This window comes from Zophobas morio, unplaced genomic scaffold (assembly GCF_036711695.1).
Source record: "Zophobas morio isolate AGI-343-1 ecotype UQ-CSIRO unplaced genomic scaffold, CSIRO_AGI_Zmor_V1 ptg000031l, whole genome shotgun sequence".
NCBI classification, from domain to species: Eukaryota; Metazoa; Arthropoda; class Insecta; order Coleoptera; family Tenebrionidae; genus Zophobas; species Zophobas morio.
Window position 1 is genome coordinate 12,609,028 of NW_026972136.1, and position 21,032 is coordinate 12,630,059.

The 21,032-nt window shown below is 33.4% G+C and overlaps 1 protein-coding gene across 6 annotated transcripts; it reads right to left on the reverse strand.

The window, feature by feature from the left end:
- Positions 1–381: 381 nt before the first annotated feature.
- On the reverse strand, positions 382–19,326 carry LOC135139304 (lethal(3)malignant brain tumor-like protein 4). Of its 6 annotated transcripts, none has more exons than XM_064069494.1 (8): positions 19,253–19,326; positions 19,014–19,198; positions 16,814–18,126; positions 12,322–12,999; positions 11,977–12,205; positions 11,190–11,501; positions 10,916–11,135; positions 382–944 (listed from the first exon to the last, which is right to left on the reverse strand). In XM_064069494.1, exons 3-8 carry the CDS (start codon positions 18,122–18,124, stop codon positions 464–466), a joined length of 3,231 nt encoding a protein of 1,076 aa, XP_063925564.1. In that variant the 5' UTR covers positions 18,125–18,126; positions 19,014–19,198; positions 19,253–19,326; the 3' UTR covers positions 382–463. The 6 variants fall into 6 exon arrangements, with proteins under 6 accessions (XP_063925564.1, XP_063925559.1, XP_063925560.1 ...); XM_064069489.1 differs by having other exon boundaries at positions 11,190–11,516; XM_064069490.1 differs by having other exon boundaries at positions 11,190–11,516; positions 19,014–19,212.
- Between the last annotated feature and the right edge of the window lie 1,706 nt (positions 19,327–21,032).

The window sequence follows — 21,032 nt, forward strand, 5'->3', positions numbered from 1 at the left end:
TTATTAATATACATAGGCAGACTCTGCATAAGAGTTTTGGTCAAAGTATATACCCTATAGCTAATTAATATTTATCAATGGCGCAGAAAAATTATGGACGGAGGTAATTTTTTTTTGTGAGATTTATATTTATTTCATCATTAAATTTATATATTTTGTTAATAAAATATAGTTTTTGGCTACGTTATTGCTCAAGCTTCTTTTGAAAATTCTGAAAATACGTTTTTTGTTTTTGACAGCTTTCTTGTAAGCTATACTTCACCTTTAATGTGTTTTTCATGTTTGTTTTATTTTTAATCTTACTATCACTTTTTTGCCTCCTCTTTCCTTTCTATATTTATTACACAAATAAAAATTAAGCACTATATAAAAAAGGGAAGGTAACAACGTACCGAATATATTTTATAAATATTTACAACGTAAAACGAATCCGTGTTATAAAGATAAAACACTACATAAATGGTTACGAAAACACTCGACTCACTTTTTGTCTCAACAAAACAATAACATTGTACAATTTTACAGCGGGTCCAACCTTAATACTTAAAATATCAATTAAATCCCGCTGATTGAGCGACAGGAAGGCTTCGCCGTCGATTTCCATTTTCCTGAACTGATCGGCCCTTCCCTCCGTTCCTGGTAATGAAGACACAAACTCGGCTACCCTATCTATATTCCAGTGCGAAAGATCGTCAATATCTTCCACATAATCTAATAAAAATCTACTGTGCGTCAACCATGATTCCTTAGCTGCAGGTTCCACTTTAGATTCTTCAATGAGAGACTCAACTTTACTGATCTTAGAACTCGTTTCGTCTTCGTCTGGTGTTGATTTTAATCTTTTGCGGTATCTTCTTTTCGGTTTTTTTGGGACTTCGTCGTCTGTATCCTTTATGAGGGGTTCCAGGCGCGGGTATTTGGGAGGACGACCTAATCTCGGCTTTCTGTAAATAAATAATTTATTAAAATTGATAATTATTACAAAACAAAAATTATGAAGCATGTATAAGTTTTTTTTTTTTTGGTTTCTGCCTTAAAAGCCTTTTGCTTTGAATGTTGGTAAACATTCTAGTAACATGTTTAAAAGCTTTATTCATATTTTTTTCTCAACTACCTTAAATGACTACACCCCCTGTCGCACATTTTCATAAAATTAAATAAGTAGTTTATACAGGGTGTTCATTTTAACTGTTCACGCCTGAAGGCGGGTGGGCGGGGCTAGCATTCTATAAGATATATATGACTGATTTTGACATTTCGACCATTTTTCAATCATTTTCGAAATTAAAATTGGTCTAAGATTAATCGTATTGGCTACAGAAAGAAATATGAAAATAATAAATACGCAATTTCAACGAAAAGATATATACAAGAGAACATGGATGACTCCAAGAAGGCAAGAAAAAAACCAGACTGATCATCTCATCAAAATTACATTGAAAAATACAATAAGTAGAGCAAAAGTAAAAGGAAAAACTAGCGACACTTAGCAATGTTAAACAAAGACTCAGACAAGGTGATCCATTGTCAACAACTCTATTCAATCTGATTCTAGAGAGTATTATAAGGTAAAGTGATATGAACAGGAAGGGTCTACTATTCATTAAAAACCATCAATGTCTAGCCTACGCAGACGATTTAGTTCTACTAGCTAGGAGCAGAAAGGAATTAGAAAGGATAACAGCAAAGGTAATGAGACAAGCAGAAGAGGTAGGCTTAGAATTTAATATAGATAAAACAAAATATATGGAACTAAAGAATAACTGAGGGACCAGAAACAAAAACAACCTACAAGTAGACTGACAAGAAGGAATAAAAGTAGAATTTGAAGAAGTAAAAATGTTTACGTACTTAGAGGTGTTGATAACCAACAAATGCCAAGAAGACAAAGAAATACAACTGAGAATTGCTAAAAGAAACAACTGTGCATGAGGACTAAGAAAAATTATGAAAAGTAAAGAAATATCAAGGCAAACAAAACTAAGAATAAATAAAACCATAGTGAGACCAACCCTAACATACGCGTGCGAGACATGGATTATGACAAATAAAATGAAACAAAGACTGAAAATTTGGGAAAGGAAGATACTTAGAAGAATCTTTGGAAGGAAACAAACAGAAAGAGGATGGGAAAGAAGAACTAATGAAGCAATATATAATTTATATAATGACACAGTTGTAAGCAATTTCATAAAAATAAAAAGATTGCAATGGTTAGGACACCTAGCAAGAACCCAAGAAAGAGAAGTTAAGAAAATGTGGAAAATTCCGGAGGGCAAAAGGAAAAGAGGCAGACCAAGGAAGAAGTGGAAAGAAGCGATAGAGGAAGATCTAGCAGAAAAACAAATACAGGACTGGAGGAAGAACGCATAAAAACGAAGGGAAAGGAGACGCATCTCAAATTCTGAAATTTTCGTGCCGAAAAATTAAAAAACGCATATGTTTTTTAAAATTTGTCTACATTTCAAATCTTTGGGAACTTTTTGACGAAATTTCATTTGACCAAATATATTTTCCAGTACATCTTGAGAACAACGCCATGTATACACGTATTTATATTTTTTAACATTTAACAAATACTTTTGAATATCGAAGATAGTTTGAGTTTTTAATATAACACCACTCTGTATCGGTTTTCAGTAGGGATGTACCGACTAGTGGCCGAGCGGTCGGATAAGCCGACTATTCGGCCGTTTTTCATCGTCGGCTGCAGTCGGCGACTGGTCGGCTAAACAGCCGATCGGTCGGCTTTTTTTATTGAAATTAAAAAGAGAATATAATACAATTAAATCCGGTTTACAGAACCTCAATTAAATATTTAATTGCGATTTAATTTTTAACCCCACGCTAAAGTACGGTTAGGGACAGGGAATTTCAAACGACACCAACTTTCTGACATTTCAAAAACATTGTAGTCTTATACCTTATTGTCATTATGATTGAGACGTCGTTTGAAATTCCGTGTCCCAAACTGTACCATATGACCGACTCTACGCCAATCAGACGCCTTGTTAAATGCGCGATCAACTTAATCTCAGTTAAAATATTGTATAAACTGGCCCTAAATTGTGTTATTCATTATTTTTGTAATGAGTTACTAAAAAAATTAAATGTTAAAATTATCCAAACAAATTTAACACATTTTTTGGAAAACAAAGAAACGGTTTTTACTGGCCGAACAATCGGCTAGTCGGTTAGCCGGCCAGACCTACAGTCGGTACATCTCTAGTTTCCAGTAAACCTTTGTACCCATTTTAATGTTTTTAAATAAATGTATAATTTCGTTTAAAAAATCTAATGTTAACGAACAGAACCGTTTATGTATTGCACCCACAAACCAAGCTGCTGTTAGGGCATTTTTGTCTGTCTCATCTACTTCATTTACTAAAAAATTTAGTGCGGCGCTCACATTACAATGTAGTAGACGGTACAGATTTGTAACTTTCATTGTATTAAAATTATTCAAATTCAGTAACTCTGGCGTTAATTTTGGCGCTAATTGCAAATATAAATCTTCTTGAAAATGAGCTAAATTTTTGATATCCGAAACATTTACAATATTTGTTGGTAAATGGTATTTCTCTGTTGTATCAACAGGCAATTCGATAATTTTGTTATTTATCAAGACAGACCGTATGTTCTTATATAAATGTGGAGCGTCAGCAGCAAAATAAACATTCTTACTTTCGTCATTTGAGTTAACTATTCAATTTTGAAACTGCCTTTTCGTACTTTTGATACCAAGAGTCTTCCACATTGTTCGGTTGGAAGCGCCCATGTCCAAAGTCACATTAACTAAATTTAAAACCGACTCGATCAGACATAACGATAATTTCTTTTACATTTCTAGATAATGCGTCTCCGTCTATGGAATCCCCAGTAAAATGTTATCATTTTACGATTATACTTACGATTTGCTTCCATCGTAAGCTTACACCTCCTAACATAAAAATCAAAACATGTGTAGCGACTTCATTTAAATTTATTAATATTGTATTTCCTATAAGTAATGAGGAACCTGGACAGTATTCTTTACCTGGATTAAAATTGCTTCGTATAAAAATAAACAACCATCTCTTTCATAATCATTAAAATTTTGAATTTTGATTGTTAAATAGGTAAAAATTGCATTTAAAATTACTGATAAAAACAGCATGTGATGAATTACGGTATAGAATTCTACTTGAAGGTAACGGAAAATTTATCTCCAGAAGATAGTTATATCCTGACGTCCAACACACAAATTTTATTTTAAAGGCTTCTTCTATTGTTTTGTTGTTCCATCGTTTTAGTTGTTTACATTTAACACTTCAATTTTGAATTTGATTTTCGTTGGAAATCCCTTTTATACTTCTCTTTAATGCACCGTACTTGTTTTTGTAATTTACCCTTGCCCTTCTAAACCAGACATTTTTGCTTTCAAAATATTAATTTCTTTTTCAGTCCCCAGTCTTGTAACTTTACATTTTCATTTTATAATTTCCTGATGAAGTTGTCTTTTTCCAAAATAGTCTGCTAAAAAAGTTCAACACTTTTTTTTTGCAGGAACCGGTAATTTTGACGGAAATTCAGCCACTTGATAAATTATTAGAATTGCGTCTCACATATTTATTTTTCATTATTGACGAAGGATTAAATGGAAAATACAGTTTTAGACAACAACCTCGCAGATGTCAGCCCTTTTACCAATTTTCCAAGATGGATATTGCATTTGTTCTTTCTATTTGTTAAGTAATATCTTGTTTTCGAGGCATTTAAACAATGAGAAACCATTTGCTTCTGTATTACTGCAGTTTCGTACGCAGCAGACGTCGACTATTCTCTTCAACGTCTATGTGCTAAATGACAATTAAAAATTGTCAAAACATAACTCAAAAAATCATCCGCAGCCAGAATGTTAAAAATCAGTAACAAAAAATACAAAAAATTAGGCCAGAAATTATACTTGCAAAAAGTGTGTAATGCAAATTTAAGGAAAAATTTGGCAAATATATTAACAAAAGATCAAATTGAGGCTCCAAAAGGGAAACAATTCAAAAAATGTTCCGAGCAAACAATCAGTAAATCTTTGAAGCTTAAATTTGGATGTGGGACCAGTGGATATAACTTATTAAGAAAAGTGAAACTACCATTTCCAGCTATTCGAACATTGAATTTTCATTTACAAAATTTAGAGTCTAAATCTGGAGTTTTGGAGGAAATTATAGGGTTTTTGGAAATTAAATGTGAATCGCTTAATCAGGATTTTGGGAAGGATTGTATGATGGCATTGGATGAAATGGGTATAAAAGCTGGGATTGATTATTGTGTACATAGTGGGACGTATATTGGGGGAATTACTTTACCAAAACATGAGGAAGTAGAGACAAAAGCGTTGGTAATTCTTGTGGGAGATATTACTACTCGCTGGAAACAAATTGTTTCATACTATTTTACTGGAGACAGTATGAATGGGGCAGTTCTAGCTGATGTTCTTAAAGAAGTTTTTAAGAAAATCAGAGGTAAAATTGGTTTGAAAGTTCATTCTGTAACCTTAGATATGGGATCGGCGAATCAAGCTATGTGGAAAACTTTTGGAATAAAAGCTGGAAGAAAATGCCAAACAAAAAATTGTGTCCTAAACCCAGTTAATGGCGAAAAAATTTACTTTTTAGCAGATGGGCCACATTTATTAAAAAATATAAAGCAATGTTTGGTACAAAACAAAATCATTCAATTACCAAATGATTTTGTTGAAAAATATAAACTAACTTCTGATTTGATTGACGTGCAACACATTAAAGATTTTTGTGAAGAAGAAAGCAAATTTGAGCTGCAATTTGCGTCTAAATTAAATGTGGATCTTTTACAATCTAACCATTTTAACAAAATTTAACAAAATGAAGGTGTCAAATTCTCTAAACGTTTTGAATCGAAATGTTAGTTGTGGAATAAAATTTGATGCGGAAGAGGAGAGAGAAGACAAATCTTCTCTAACGACAGCTGTTTTTATTGATGTTGTACATAGGTGGTTCCAGTTAATTAGTTCTAAATCAACTATTTTGGCCTTGAACAAGTGTAATATGGCTGTATATAGGGAAACTATAGAATTCCTTCAAGAGTTCATTAAGTTATTTTTAAACTTAAAGGTCGGTCCTGACAAATTTGGAAAAGCAGTTTGGAAACCTACTCAAACAGGTGTTATACTGACTACAACATCAATTTTAGACCTGCAAAACTTGTTTTTGAACGAAAAAAAAAACTCATTTATTAACATCGATATTTTCTCAAGATTGTTTAGAAAATGTATTTTTACAAATTCGGTCAAGACATTACGACCATTCAATTTAAATATGACTTAAAACTTTTATCAGTTTCTCAATATTTGGACGTTTCAATAACTCAAGTTACGAAACCGATGAAACAACACCTTTAGTTCGTTTTTTGAGTTATATTAAAGACTAGCTGACCGTTTCACCTACAATTTAATTTTGAATCTGCAAAATCGAATGCTTTGAAATCTTGCAGATGTTTTAAACATATGATAAGCATAATACATTTTTATTCAAAGTATATTTATTTATCCCCTCCAAAAAATTGATGACGTCAGCCCAAAATTTTGCCAAATGAATCCTATCTAAAATGTCCAAAATAGGATGAGACTATACTTGTGATTTATCATTCCATTCATATTTTTTAGTTTTGCTTATAGAGGGTGTCTCAAAAAAATTAATCACTGAGTTAATTTATTTTATTGATTGAATCAAGAATTACAAAACTGAATTTTGAAATATTGCAGACGTTTTGAAGTTACTGTTTGACATGGAAGGTTTTCAATCAAAATATATCTGTTTATCAAGCCCAAAAACTTGAAGAAGTCATCTCAAGATTTTGCCGAATAAATCCTATCTAAAATGTCGAAAATATGATCAGTATATTTTCGTAATTTATCATTGCATTCATATTTTTTAGATTTGCTTTTACAGTGACTCAAAAAAATATATGGATCAGTCAATTTATTTTAGTGAATAACTCAAGAGTTGCAAAAATTAATACTTTGAGATCTTGCAGACGTTTTAAAGTTATTGTAAGCATGGTAAATTGTTAAGAATGTTTATTTATTTCCCCCAAAAAATTGATGGAATGGCTCACTCGATTTTCGCAGATAATTTTGGGAATACAATACAGTTATTTTTAGTATTACACTGCACCAATCCAAGGTGGTATACGTGTTGATAGTAAATGTTGATTAGGTCATCACAAAATTGTGTGAAGAAAAGACTCAACTCGAAAATGCTGAATATGTTACATTATACTTTTGGTGCGAAGGAAGTTCTATCGAAAAAACGTTCGATCAATTTTTTGACAATGGTTGATGTAAATAAAACTCAGTAGATGCTCGTACTCGAAATACGAAGTATCTACTCGAATATCAAATCAAAATATTTCTAGTTTTTCTAGATGATAGTAATACTTCAGTAAGTAACAGTTGATGCTCAAGTAGCATCTCGATACAACAAAAAAGGACAACAGTGACAGTGTTCAACCATCAAGGCAAAAATCGAGTCACCAAAATATAAGTTAGTATGGGGTAGACACCTTGAGATGGGAATCTCAATGGCCAGTGTTAGAAAAAACGCACTGCACAATTTATGCATAAATAAAAGTTAATTACATGAAAAGTTTTCGATATTCCTGCCCCTAATGTGTTTTTCAAACTGAATGCACCTTTTGACGACGTTCCACGTTCATGAAAGTCACCATGTTTAGTTAAAATTCACTCTTACAACGATCCTACTGGTTTTTTAAGCTGCTTTACAGACAGCTCAATTATTTGCCACGCCGATGCTCATTTCTAGATTAAATGCTAACAAAATGCGTAGATGTTCAGTTTGTGTCCGGGGAGATACAATGTTTCCAAGTAGGTACTCAGTACATAGAGTACATGCTCAGGTATATAAGAGTAATAATGAAGTAGGTACTTCGTACTTCGAATATGTGTATCTACTCAGTTTTATTCATACCACCCAATGTCTCGCTTCAATGTTTGATTATGTTGATTATGAGCACAACGGTGATTAACTTCCATATCCGAATTACCCATGAAATAAATCATTGCGGTTTGCACCTGAGGTAGTTCGTCGCACATTTGATTAACTTCGTGGACCTATGTGAGCTTGTCGTCTTCTCAGAATTTTAATGAACTTCATAAAACGACACAGAATTATTTTCACAGTCAATTAAATCTGTAAATTTTGTCTTGAGAATTTTAAAATATTGAAAACTTCAAATTAAATCCTCGAATAACGGTAAAGTTTGAGGTTTTGTCGAAACCAACAAAGTGAATATAGGTAAATAGAATGGCAGATCAAAATGAATAAGAAACTTTCGCAATGTGTAATTAAATTCACTTTAACCAAGACTTTTCTTAAAATAAACGACGTTTTTTTTTTACGAAAAAACAAAGAACGATTTGAAATGCAATATACTTTTCACAATCGCTCGGAAGAATTAGTTTTGTATGACACGTCAGTTAGACGACAGGTCCGTCAGAAACGCCAACTATTGAAATTAATTCGAAGTGGCGATTCCCATACAAAATTTTTAGAATTTTTTTATTTTTTAACTGTTCTTTTAAGTTATCCTTATTTTTTTTATTTATAAACCATCCCCGTAATATAAAATAATTTTCAAATCGGTCAAGCCGTTTTTGAGTCTTAGCGAGACTAATAACAGGAACAGCAATTGATTTGTATTTTATAGACGATTAAAAAATGGGGGTTGGTGGTAGAAAGGTGAAAATTTAGGGTTATGTGTATTTTTTGATGCCAAATCTTAAAAAAATAATAAAAAATTTTGTCCAAAAAATAGACAAACATTTTTTAGGGTGGGCCACCCTTATTACTTAGGGGTTTAAAAATTGTTTACAACTTATTGTCAGACCTACCGAATATGCATAAAAAATTTCATACAAATCGGTCAACCCATTTCGGAAAAGTTCGGTTACAAACACTGTGACGCGAGAATTTTATACATAATGCATTATTATTTTAGAACAAATTTCATTACCATAAAAAAGGTTATACTGACTCGACCTTAAAAGATAGACATATGCTGTCGCGGACTTTTCTTTAGATCTTTTAGAGGGGAACAATTTCGTCATACATGATTTTCACGTAACTTTAACCGTTTAAGCAGCGTAAGCAACGGAAGCTGTCAAAGGAGGAATAATTTTCCCGTTTTTCCGAATTTTTCATTGCTACTTCGCTCCTAATTATCGTAGCGTGATGTTATATAGCCTATATGTAGATATGATACATGGACTATCCAACACAAAAAGATTTTTTGAATTTGAACCAATAGTTTCTGAGATATGCGTGTTCAAATAAACAAAAGCTTCAGCTTTATTATATAAGTATAGATAATAACAGAAAAGAAAACGATGTTCCCAAAGGAAAAGAAAATTTAGCTTTACCTAGAAATTGGGATTTGAAGAAAAAAGAACTTTCTTTGAGAGAAAAAAATATTTTGTACAGTTGGACAGGTTACGTTGTTAAAAGCTTGATAAAAAATTAAAATGTTTGCAAAAAATGTATTCTTGCTTTGGTCTCAAGAAGAATTGTAATGAAAATTATGCAAAATTTGTGGCACTAAAAGAATATAAAACTGGTGCTTTACATTACGCTTCAGAGAACGCCTTCCAAATAGCAATTTTAGTAGAGCAAATATTTTGTAATTCGAGAGATTATTTAAAGAATAATAATTTTTGCACTGGTAATGTTTTGGAAGTCATGAAGAAAGAAATTAGGAAAAATGCGACTTATCGCTCAATACAATTTGCAACATGCTGTAACATCAAAACAAAATTTACTGCAAGATGATAGTTTACCGTCTGAAAATCTATACCAGAAAAGCTCAAGAAGAAATACGAAAAAAACAAAGAATAAAATTGTCCAGCAAATGAGGGATTTGGTTGAAAATGCAAATCAAAAATTTGAAAAAAAAAACTCGGTTGTCTGTAAAGTCGGTTTACTGACGATAGTTGAACGTGACAACGTCTTAAGAAAATACTGATGGAATGGTTTTGGGCTTTTGATTTTGAAGCAGCGATTATTGGCTGCGCGAATGGCGTTGCTAAAGTAAATGCTACAGCATCTTGAACCTCCATGGGTTCACTCATTGAAGGTAAAGGCTTATTCGTAACATCCTCTGGTTTGTCAGGCTTTTTTTCCATGGTGCGTTTGTAAGCAGTTCTGCAAAATAAATCGTCGTTCGAAACAATTTAAATAAAATTCTTAAAATATTATCGTTGTCACGTCAAAATTGACACTACATTCACTTTTCACTGCACTTGATACTCGACCAAAACATGTAAATGTACTATAATATAGCAGCTGTCCACGCAGACGCATCGCTCACTCAAGTAGGAGAGAGACGGATGGCGAACGCTGCCGAACGCGAAGGCCGATTGTGCCTCTTTGTCGCTCGTTCCGCGTTCTCGCTTGCACTTCAAGCCTTACATGGAACGTGACAGTAACGGTATGAGTCATGCTTTTTCGAGCGTGCAGCCGGCTCCATCGATTTATAAGACGTTATCACGTCAAAAAAAGAGTAACAGTTTCCTTGTCCAAAATTTCTTGAGTTTATATTAAAACTATTTAACTGACAAATTTCGAGATAGAAAATAATTATCTTCGATATTTTGTTTATTATATTATGTAAATAAGCTTAATACCACTAGTATTTTAATTTTCCTAGTAACACCACAGACCTTTTGGCATTAGTTTTGGATCAAAAATTGCTGTTACTTGTCAGTGCTTGCTCTACTCTTATCATTATCGGCAAAGTCGATTTATAATGATGCACACAATACAGATACCCATTAAAATACATTTTCAATAATGTTTGCAAATTTTTAGATTTGTTCGTTACTTACACTTTCTCCCGAGGTTCCCTAGACACTGGAACAACAGCTTCGATTAATCGATCTGGCGATAACAACCTGTCAGGTAGAACTTTTTCCACGTCTATGTTATCTTCAGCATATGGACAAAACTTCTGTTCAGAATGTGTGGCGAATTTAGGTCCTTGAATATGACCCATTCCTCGACACCCAACTGTTGGACATTCCAAGAAGTCATAGACATCGTCGGGAGCTACAAGTTACGTATGTCAATAAAAATCACTCAAACTGCAACTGGTTGTCTTACTCAACGGCGTTTCTATGGGATGTCCAGTCTTCTGACACCAACCAACTGGGTGTACGTCTTCACTGTCGTCATCTAGCCAGTAGCTGTATCTGTCTGGCCAGCCATCAAAGTGTATCCTTATCCTATGATCTCTCACTTCATCAATTGTAGCAACTCGGATGAGTTGTGGCACTCTTCTATCTACACATTCTAGACGCATTCCTCGCTTAAAACCGCATGCTGGACGTTGCTTGAAGGCTCGAACAGGTGCTGCTACGGATTTGGTCTCTTTCAGGTACTTTTCCCAAGAGAAAGATTCCGGATTTGGGTAATCTAGAAACGAGGTGCCTTGAACAACGACACAAGATTTTTTGAGAATCAAAAGACAATTTAGAAATGAAACAAATATGTAATGACATCCTAAACACAATTACGGAAATGGCAAAAAAATGTCAGGAAGGCAACTTTCAACTATTTTACATCAGAAGTATTACTCGTACAGTGATATAGTGAAAGAAATATTTTTATACAATTTAAATGTTACTTATAAAAGCTGATTTTGTAAATTTTAATATTTTTATGACCCACAGGTGTCCCACATAAAATATCGAAATTTTGTAAACGCTACTGTTTTTAGCTTGAAGGCGTAAATGGCTGGTATTAGTTCGCAAATTGTACTGGTCACTGTTGCCAAAACGTGTCATCGTCAAAGCACAGTTTAATAAATATAAGTTTTTGGTTAAACTCCCTGCATATTTATTTGTTTTCCAGTTAAAAGTGAGGCACCATCAGCTACAGCTATACTCACCATTTGGAGGTGTTAAGTTGTGACCATATTGGTCACACCAACCTACAGGATGTATGTATGGTGACGTAGGATCCGCCCAGTAGTCGTAAATGTCATCCCAGCTGTCGAAATGTACCAAAATTCTGTTATCCATCATATCCCTAACAGTTGCCACACAAACCAAAGACGAATTTTTTTTATCTACTGCTTCTAACTTCATGCCAACTCGGAATCCATTTGGACAAATAGCCTGCAAAAAATTGAATATGTTTCTGTGTTTTTTTTTAATCGTTATTATGTATAAAAACTTGTTTTTTGTATCTAGTAAGTAACCCCTAATGACTAATAGCGGAAATAACTACTTACACTTCCGGCTCGGTTGGCAAATAAATGCTTGGGCGCAGCTGTCGACTTGGTCAACTTCAAGTAGAACATCCAATTGAAAGTTTCACTACTGTATCCAGGTGGCGCTTGCAACACATGTCCGTGCTTTTCACACCACCCAGCCGGAAAAATATCCATACTATCCGCATTAACCCAAAAATCATAATTTTCCGGATATCCGTCAAAGTGCAGCCTTACGCGATACCCGCAGACTTCAGCAACTGTTAATACACAAAAATACGAAGGATGTTGTGGATCGATCCCTTCGAGTTTCATGCCCGGCCTAAATCCGTTTCTATTGTACGGAAAGGGGTCCTTAAACAATTTAACAGGAGCGGCTTTAGCTTTAATATGATCTAGGTATTTCGTCCAAGAGAAACCCTTCTTCGAACAAGTCCAAGGATAGGAATATTTGTCTTGAGAGTTTTCGTTTGATGTTTCATCGTCGCTAGCACTTAAAACCTCGGATTCAATTTTCTTCAAAGGAAATCCCGGTTTTTTCTTTTTCTTTTTTATTTTGTTTTCTTTTTCTTTCAAGAGTTTGTTGTTACCGCTCTCTTGGCAGTCTAAACTGCAATATTTAGGCGTGATGAATTCTGAAGGAAGGCCGTAACAACCGCACTCGAGGCATCGTAGTTCTTCTTGGAAATCGTTCTTGGGCTGAAATATAAAACGGCCAAATGAAAAACAATAAAATATTCCAAATACTCTAACAGCATAACGCCGTTTTTGTACTTTCACTGCTTTTCCGTTTTTTAAATTTAGTTGTCAAAAAAAACCTACAACGCGTTAAAATTCTGATGAGTATGAGATTATCTGGTTTTCGCTATTTATGGATTAATTTTAAATTTTCAAAAAATTGGTCGAAAGTTGTTTCAACAGAGCTTCCCTCGCTTCTGAAGTAGAATGAAACATAAAAAATTGGTCGAAGGTTATTTCAACAGAGCCAAATAAATCCCATTTCTCTGAAAAAATTATCACTTTTTTGCGATTTTTGTTTTCTGATAACCTCTATACAGTAAAAACCAGTGGCGTAAATAACGATCCCGCAGCTTATTTAACTAGAGTTTTTTCTTCAATTTTTCATTTTTTTGTTCCTTCATTTTTTCGAGTTTTGAAGTTTAAATTTAATTTTTCGATTTTTTAATTCAATTTCTAGATTTTGCAATTTTTCGATTTGAGTTTCTCGAGTTTTCAATTTGTCATTTTTTCATTTGCAATTTTTCGTTTCAGTTTTTTATTTTCTTTATTTTTCCAATTTTTCAGTGTTCCAATTTTATAATTTTTGTTTTTTCAATTTCACTTTTATTTAATTTTTCGTTTTTTTTTTTTAATTTTACAATATCTCTTCGAGTTTTCATTTTTAAATTTTCCAGTTTTCCGTTTTTCCAACTTTTGGACGTTTCAATTTTTAGATTTTGCAATTTTTCGATTTGAAATTTCACGAGTTTTCAGTTTTTCACTTCTTCAGATTAAGCCCCACCTACCCGCCCCGATATCATTTGTGATGAGTTTTTCATTCCTAATTAGAGGGGCGGAGTTTAATTGTAACATTATTATTTCTCTAGAAAATTCTACTCTTTTAAAAACATATTGCATATGGTAATTTCTTGTAGAGAAATGAGGATTTTGCAAGTAAACTCCGCCCTTTAGCTCACGATGAATTAACCATCGTACCTGTTAAGATAAAATTGATTTTTTTTTTTGTAAATTATTTAAAACAAGTTTGGGGGACTTTGGTGTTCTATTTTTGGAGAATTCTGACCTGACCTATTTTCGAGTAAATTTTGGGACTCCGTTTTTTCTTTTGAAAAATTTAAAATAATCCTGACGTTCTAGGTTTTCCTGTTTGGAAAGAATTTGAAAGTGTTTTGGGGAGCCTCTAGCGTCTTTTCTTATAATAATTTAATTAAATTTCTTAGAGGATAAGTTATTTGCTAAAATCGGTATTATCTTAGCAGGTACTAACCCCACCCGTCCACCCTCTCTTTTCTTAGTAGGTATCTCATCTGCCAAAATCAGTTTTTTCTTAACAGGCACAAGCCCCGCCCACCCACCCTCTCTTTTCGTAGAAGGTATATCATTTGCAAAATCAGCCTATCTTAGCAGGTACTAGCCCCACCCCTCCGCTAGACGGATTTTGATAAATGGCATAGCCTCTAACAAAAGAGAGGGTGGGTGGGCGGGGCTAATACCTGCTAAGATAAGAGTAATCTTGGCAGATGAGATACACTCTACGAAAAGAGAGGGTGGGTGGGTGGGGCTAGAACCTGCCACGACAATAGTGATTTTGGCAAATGAGATATCTTGTAAGAAAAGAGAGGGTAGGTGGGCGGGGCGACTACCTGTCAAGATAAAATTGATTTTTTTTTTATTATTATTTAAAACAAGTTTGGTGGACTTTGGTGTTCTATTTTTGGAGAATTCTGACTAGACCAATTTTCAAGTAAATTTTGGGACTCCGTTTTTTCTTTTGAAAAATTTAAAACAATCTTGAGGTTCTAGGTCTTCCTGTTTGGAAAGAATTTGAAAGTGCTTTGGAGAGCCTCTAGTGTCTTTTCTTATAATAATTTAATTAAATTTCTTAGATGATAGGTCATTTGGGCGGGGCCTCTCTTTGGTCCATTTTTTCTTAATATGCAAAATTTTCTTTTCCCAACAAGAAACTGACAATATGTTTAACTATCCTGTTATTGAAAAAAAACTACATATTAAAAAAAAAATTAGGCCCCACCCACCCGCCCCGATCTCAGTTGTGATGAGTTTTTCATTCCTAATCAGACCGAAGGGCGGAGTTTAATCGTAACATCAATATTTCTCTAAAAAATTCTACCCTTTTAGAAACACATTTCATATGGTAATTTTTTGTAGAGAAATGCGAGTTTTGCAATTAAACTAAACTAAACACCCATTCAGATTTAGGAACTTAACTCGTTACTATGGAAATTTGCAATTTAACAAGTTTTTACGGGATTAATAGAGGCAAGTCTTATCTTTTTTAGCCCCGCCCATCCGCCCCCTATTTTCTCAGAGGATATGTCACTTGCCAAAATAAGTTTTATCTTAGCAAATACTAGCCCCGCCCGCCCGCCCCCTATTTTTTCAGAGGATATGTTATTTGCCAAAATAACTCTTATCTTAGCAAGTATTAGCCCCGCCCACCCACCCCTATTTTCTCAGAGGATATGTCATTTGCCAAAATAAATCTTATCTAGCCCTGTTCACCCGCCTTCTATTTTCTTAAAAGGTATATCATTTGCCAAAAAGTTAGTATTTGCTAAGATAAAACTGATTTTGGCAAATGACATAACCCTCTGAGAAAATAGGGGTGGGTGGGCGGGGCTAGCCCTTGCTAAGACTAATTTTAGCAAATGACATATCCTCTGAGAAAATAGGGGGAAATCTAAAAAGTATGAGTACAACGATAAACCACAAGTAAAAACCCATCATACATTTTAAATAGGATTTATTCGGCAAAATTTTGAGCTGACGTCATCAATTTTTTTGGAGGGGATAAGTAAATATATTTTAATTAAAAATTTATTGTGCTTATCATAACTTTAAAATATTTGCAAGATTTCAAAGCATTCGGTTTTGCAGATTCAAAATTAAATTGCAAAATGTTGTTTTATATTTTTGATTTTTTTTTTTTCAAAAGTCTGGACGTTTCAAGACGGACAATTTTACGGTATAATTTGCAAATTTAAAATTTGCATTAATATAATGATTTAATAAGTGTTGCAATTTAATATTTGTAAACAACTACCAGTGAGTAAAAAATATTTGTCACTTAAAAAAATAGCGGGTCCTTCTAGTTTTACCACAAAAAAGTATGAAGTTAGGGATAGCAGCACTAAAATGATTACCTTCACATCAGTTGCAATATCTTTTTTAATTTACTATTTAATATATTATTAAACTTGGATTTTATCACATATTTCCATTACTAAATGAAGGATTAACCGTTTGCTGTTTTCTAGGATAACCTTTCTATGAAAATCTAAAAACACGTCAAGAAATAAAAATAAGTAAAAAGTCATGTTATTACATAAAATTAACGAGACAAATTTTTGAAACGTTATTAGTCAAGTCTATTACACTTGATTTAATATGCTTAGACAAATTTTGGTTTAGATTTTATGATCATTCATGAAATAATTCCTTTGGATCTTATTTTATGCAAAACTACATTTAATGCCACTATTTAGATATTTAAATTTTTAATGAATAAAATTCAAAATTTTATTAATTTGAAAAGGTAAGAAATAAAAAAATATTTAAATTATTTTAGATATCTGATTAACATTGATGTGAACTGAGGTCAACCACTATTATCACTAAAGCATCATAAAATCAGGTAAGAATAAAAACTATTCTGTTTCCTATAACTTCATCTACAGGAAACATATTTTCATAGATTTGTTCAATAACAAAGATTCAAACTTAAAAAAAAAACGGTATATTGCATACATACCTTATTGACCTTGTTCAACCTCTTCTCAATGATCTTATCATACTCTTCCCTAGTCACATATTCGATCAAATTAAATTCATTAACAATAAATTTGAGATCACTGCCAGGAAGACTTCCAACACCTTCCTCCCACTTCAATATCTTCTGCAAATCAAAGTCGTCGTTCATATTAATATCAGTTTTCTTTTCCTTAATGACTTCAATTTCAAGAAAGTCATCCTTTCTGTGTTCCTTATCAAAACTATCTGATCCTTCGAGTTTTGTAAGAGTAACATCTGAATCAAGTTTAAACTTCTCCTTAGAGTCTACTATCTCCATATCGTCGTAATCCTTCCTGTACGAAAAATTGGACTTGCGCCTGCGTTCAGTTTTTTGCAACTTCACAGGATCAGGATCTAGAAGGGGATTAGAATTAGAATGGTTACGTATTTTATCACCCTGATAGCTCTTTTTGAGGATAGAAATCCCGTGTTTTGAGAATTTTGGCAAAATTTCTTTGCGTTTCTCAGCAGACGTGTCAAAACTGAACCCAAAAGTCTCACTTTTGGAGTTGGAATCTTCCATAATTGACAATTCATACTCTTTCTCACTCTTATGTGGACTATCTAAATTTATTACTTCATCACAGTGTAAATTATGATTCATTTCTTCATTGTCTTCATGCTTGAGACCGAATTCTGGCTCAGATTGCATTTGACCATCAGCTATTTTGATATTAAACATTTTATTATTCATTTCGTTGTTCGCCTGTGGGATTGTTAGAGGCATGAATGCGATTTTTGGCTGAAGAGTGTTTGTGGTGACCGTAACTGGCAGCCTGTTCTTTATCACTTTTGGCATTGGAGCTATCATTAGCTTCTGCCCTTCACTTTTCGTCTCTGATAATTTAGTTAGCGGTTTCAGCATGGTCAAATATGTGCCTGCAATTTTTGAACCTGAAGAAAGAGTCACAGTCTGCATGTTGCTGGGTTTGTGAATTACCAACTGCTGTGCCTTGGTCACATTTTTAACTGGAGTGAGAATAACACCTTGATTCGTGATAGACCTAGCTGGAGTGTTTTTATTATTAACTATATTTGGTGGAAGTGTGGCGAATTGTAACTGGGGCACCGTGTTGACCACGCTGGGTTTGGTGATTGATGAAAATGGTAGTTTCGATTGTGTCTGGATGTAAACCAACGGAACCACTTGGGTTTTCATTGGGTTTGTCGAAATGACTGATGTACATACTGGTGAGGTATCGGAAGTGTTTGTGTTGATATCAGAGACTGTTTGAGCGAAGTCCCCAGATTCCGTGGCCCCTGATGACATTTCTGCAATGTTATAAATATTTTACTCAAAGTATAAAACAAAAAGGAGTTAGATTTACACATCACTTATTAAATATTCGTAATTACAAGGGTTAATTGATACTGTACTTTGAATGAAATCTTATAGTGAGCTTTTTGTGTGAAACAACTTAGAAAACGGTCCGTTACGGACCTGCGGACCTGCCTCTACTAACCTTCATTCTGTAAACAAAAACAAATCGAAAACGGAAAAAAATTGCGCCTCACCTGTTACATAAGTAATATTACTCCATAAAGTAAATAATTAAATTATTTTGAGTCATGCAGGGACGGTTATGATTTTTTTTCATGTGGAAAAAACACAAGCACAAAGTTTTGAGATTTTCGCTTCGAGGAGAAACGGACATTGTCTGAAAGGCCTCTACACCACAAAAAAAGTCTTCGTGAGTTTATCGAGCAGCAACATTTATATTTTAATGAAATTATTTATTAAAAGTTTTATTTTATGTTATTCACTCTAAAAACCACAGACAACTACAACGCATGCGCGCACGGACAAGGGGCACGAGGGGTACATTTTGAACGCTTTTCCCGCCCCCGACTTAACGCATTTTTCACCAGAAATGCGGCGTATAGCGCAAAATTTGTGTTTAAAAATTAAAAAAACATCGGCATTCTTCAGTTAAAAACTTAAGACGCCACTGAGGTACATACAATACTCTTAAGAAGCGGTGATTTTACTGTTGATATTTTCGTGGAAAAAACAGCAAAAAAGAAAGCTTCACATGTTAATGGAGCTCGTATAACTACAATACATAACAGCAAACTTTATTTCTCACCCAAAGTATTAAAACTGTACTTGGGAATTAATTTGCCACCAACTTAAGTGACTAGTCCTTCGACAACATTACCTTTTTATCCAAAGCACTATCAGAACAGGAAATGCAACAACTAACTTCGCAAAACGATTTCAATCACTAATTATTGATTAATTTTTCTTCTATACTTCCGTGAAAACTTGAGCATGAAGAATTTGTGGAGCACTGATTGGAGGAGTAATTCTTATCTTTTATCCGTCATGGCGAATTGGGTAAAGCTGTAAAAACCCTTCTAAATTAAATGTTATTGAAACCTAATCTATTTTACTCACTTGAAATTCAGCATTAATTATTTTCCAAAGTATTGTTAAATAAAAATTATTTGATGCCGTTTACAACAAGGGCGCATGCGCTATAATGAACGGATTGTTGGTGCAGTGTTGCCAAGTTGACATATTTGAAAATTTCTTTGGGGGGATCAAGTCCTTTTTATTATTTACAAATTTACAATTTACAAACAATTTTTATAACAAATTCCCGTTATCACTTAAGAGTCGCCTTTTTTTTGTTTATTACGTTCTGTTTATGTTTTGTTCTAATAAAAGTCTAAAAAAAGCAATTTCATATTTTCAAATACTATATTGTTTAACCGAAATTGTATTTTTTTCTAAAATTAAAAGCAAAAACCGACTCAAATCGAGCATTTTTGAAATGTCAAATATTATTCAAATTAGATCACCGAATATCTTCACTCACATATAAAATTGGTTGTTTGAATTATTCTAGAGTGCGTTCGTTTCATGAAGGTGCATTAAAGAACGAAGGGCCAAAAATAACTACTACTCCTATTATTTATTATAGACTTCTTTAGGGCCAAAAAAATTACCAAATACAGCTTCTTCGAAAAATTATAAAATTAAATTTTGCGAATTTTATTTTCTTATGATAACCTCTTTTAATAAAATAAAGATATGTGTGGATTGTTAAAGTACAAGCAAAGAACAATGCTGTGCGTTTGTTTCAAGTGAGTTTTTCCATAAAAAAATTATGATGACGTAATCAACACTTTAGCAAAGACACGTATATCAATTCGATACGTGTAATAATAACAAATTGTATTCCCAAATTTTCGAGAAAATGGAGTGAGGCGTTCCTGATTTAATCAATAAAATAAAGTGACCCATTCATGTATTTTTTGGACTTACCCTGTACCGAAAATATGAATGCAATAATAAATCACAAGTATAGACTTAAGACTCATCACATTTTTCATATTTTCGACAAGATTTATTCGACAAAATTTTGAGATGACGCCATCAATCTTTTAAGAGGGATGACCATACATATTTTGATTGAAAATTTACCATGCTTATGATAACTTTAAAACGTTTGCAGGATTGCAAAATACTCGGTGTTGCAGATTCAAAATTAAATTGGAAAATGTTGTTTTTCCCAAAAGTCTGGATGCATCGAGTAAAAAATGCGTACGTATTCATAAACTATACGTTTTCAGTATAAGATGCACTTTTCATTCTGAGTAGATAAAATTATTCAGTAAAATAGAGGCAGGTGGGTGGGCGGGCTTACTTATATAATCTTCTGTAGAGTGAGAGTGGGAATTAATAGAACCTAGGCTATAACAAGAAATAAAAAAGCGGCAATTGTAATTTTTTTGTACTATTTAAGTTACTGCCCATTCACAATGGACATAAGACATAAGAACGAGCGCATAACATAATTTACGTTTTTGGTTTGTGTCTGGCTTATGCTTATCTACGTTCACAGTGGACAGAGTGAACTCTGTAAGAATTGTTAAACTGCGCAAACGCAGAACGGAATAACTCCTGGCTAAACATAGAAACGGCTAACCTCAAACTGAGTCAATCAAAATATCTAACCTACAATTTCAACGATATTCGAACTTGACAACTCGCAGTACAGAACAGACTCGCAGTGTGAAGCTTTGATTATAATTTATATAATTTAATCAAAGGTGTGAAGTGCCAAGTGCCAACTGTCATAGGGAATTCAATAGCAGCATTCAAAAGTCCCTAGATTTTAACATAATTTTGACATAATTCGTGCACAAAGTTGAACTTGTTTCAACTTTGT

What these genes read in the sequence shown, in the direction of transcription:
- LOC135139304 (XM_064069489.1), bottom strand. Translation starts at nt 18,124, where the DNA reads ATGTCATCAGGGGCCACGGAATCTGGGGACTTCGCTCAAACAGTCTCT. An exon ending in GGTTGAACAAGGTCAATAAG is followed by an intron (nt 13,000 to 16,813) that starts GTATGTATGCAA and finishes TTTATATTTCAG; the next exon opens with CCCAAGAACGATTTCCAAGA. An exon ending in TTGCCAACCGAGCCGGAAGT is followed by an intron (nt 12,206 to 12,321) that starts GTAAGTAGTTAT and finishes AATTTTTTGCAG; the next exon opens with GCTATTTGTCCAAATGGATT.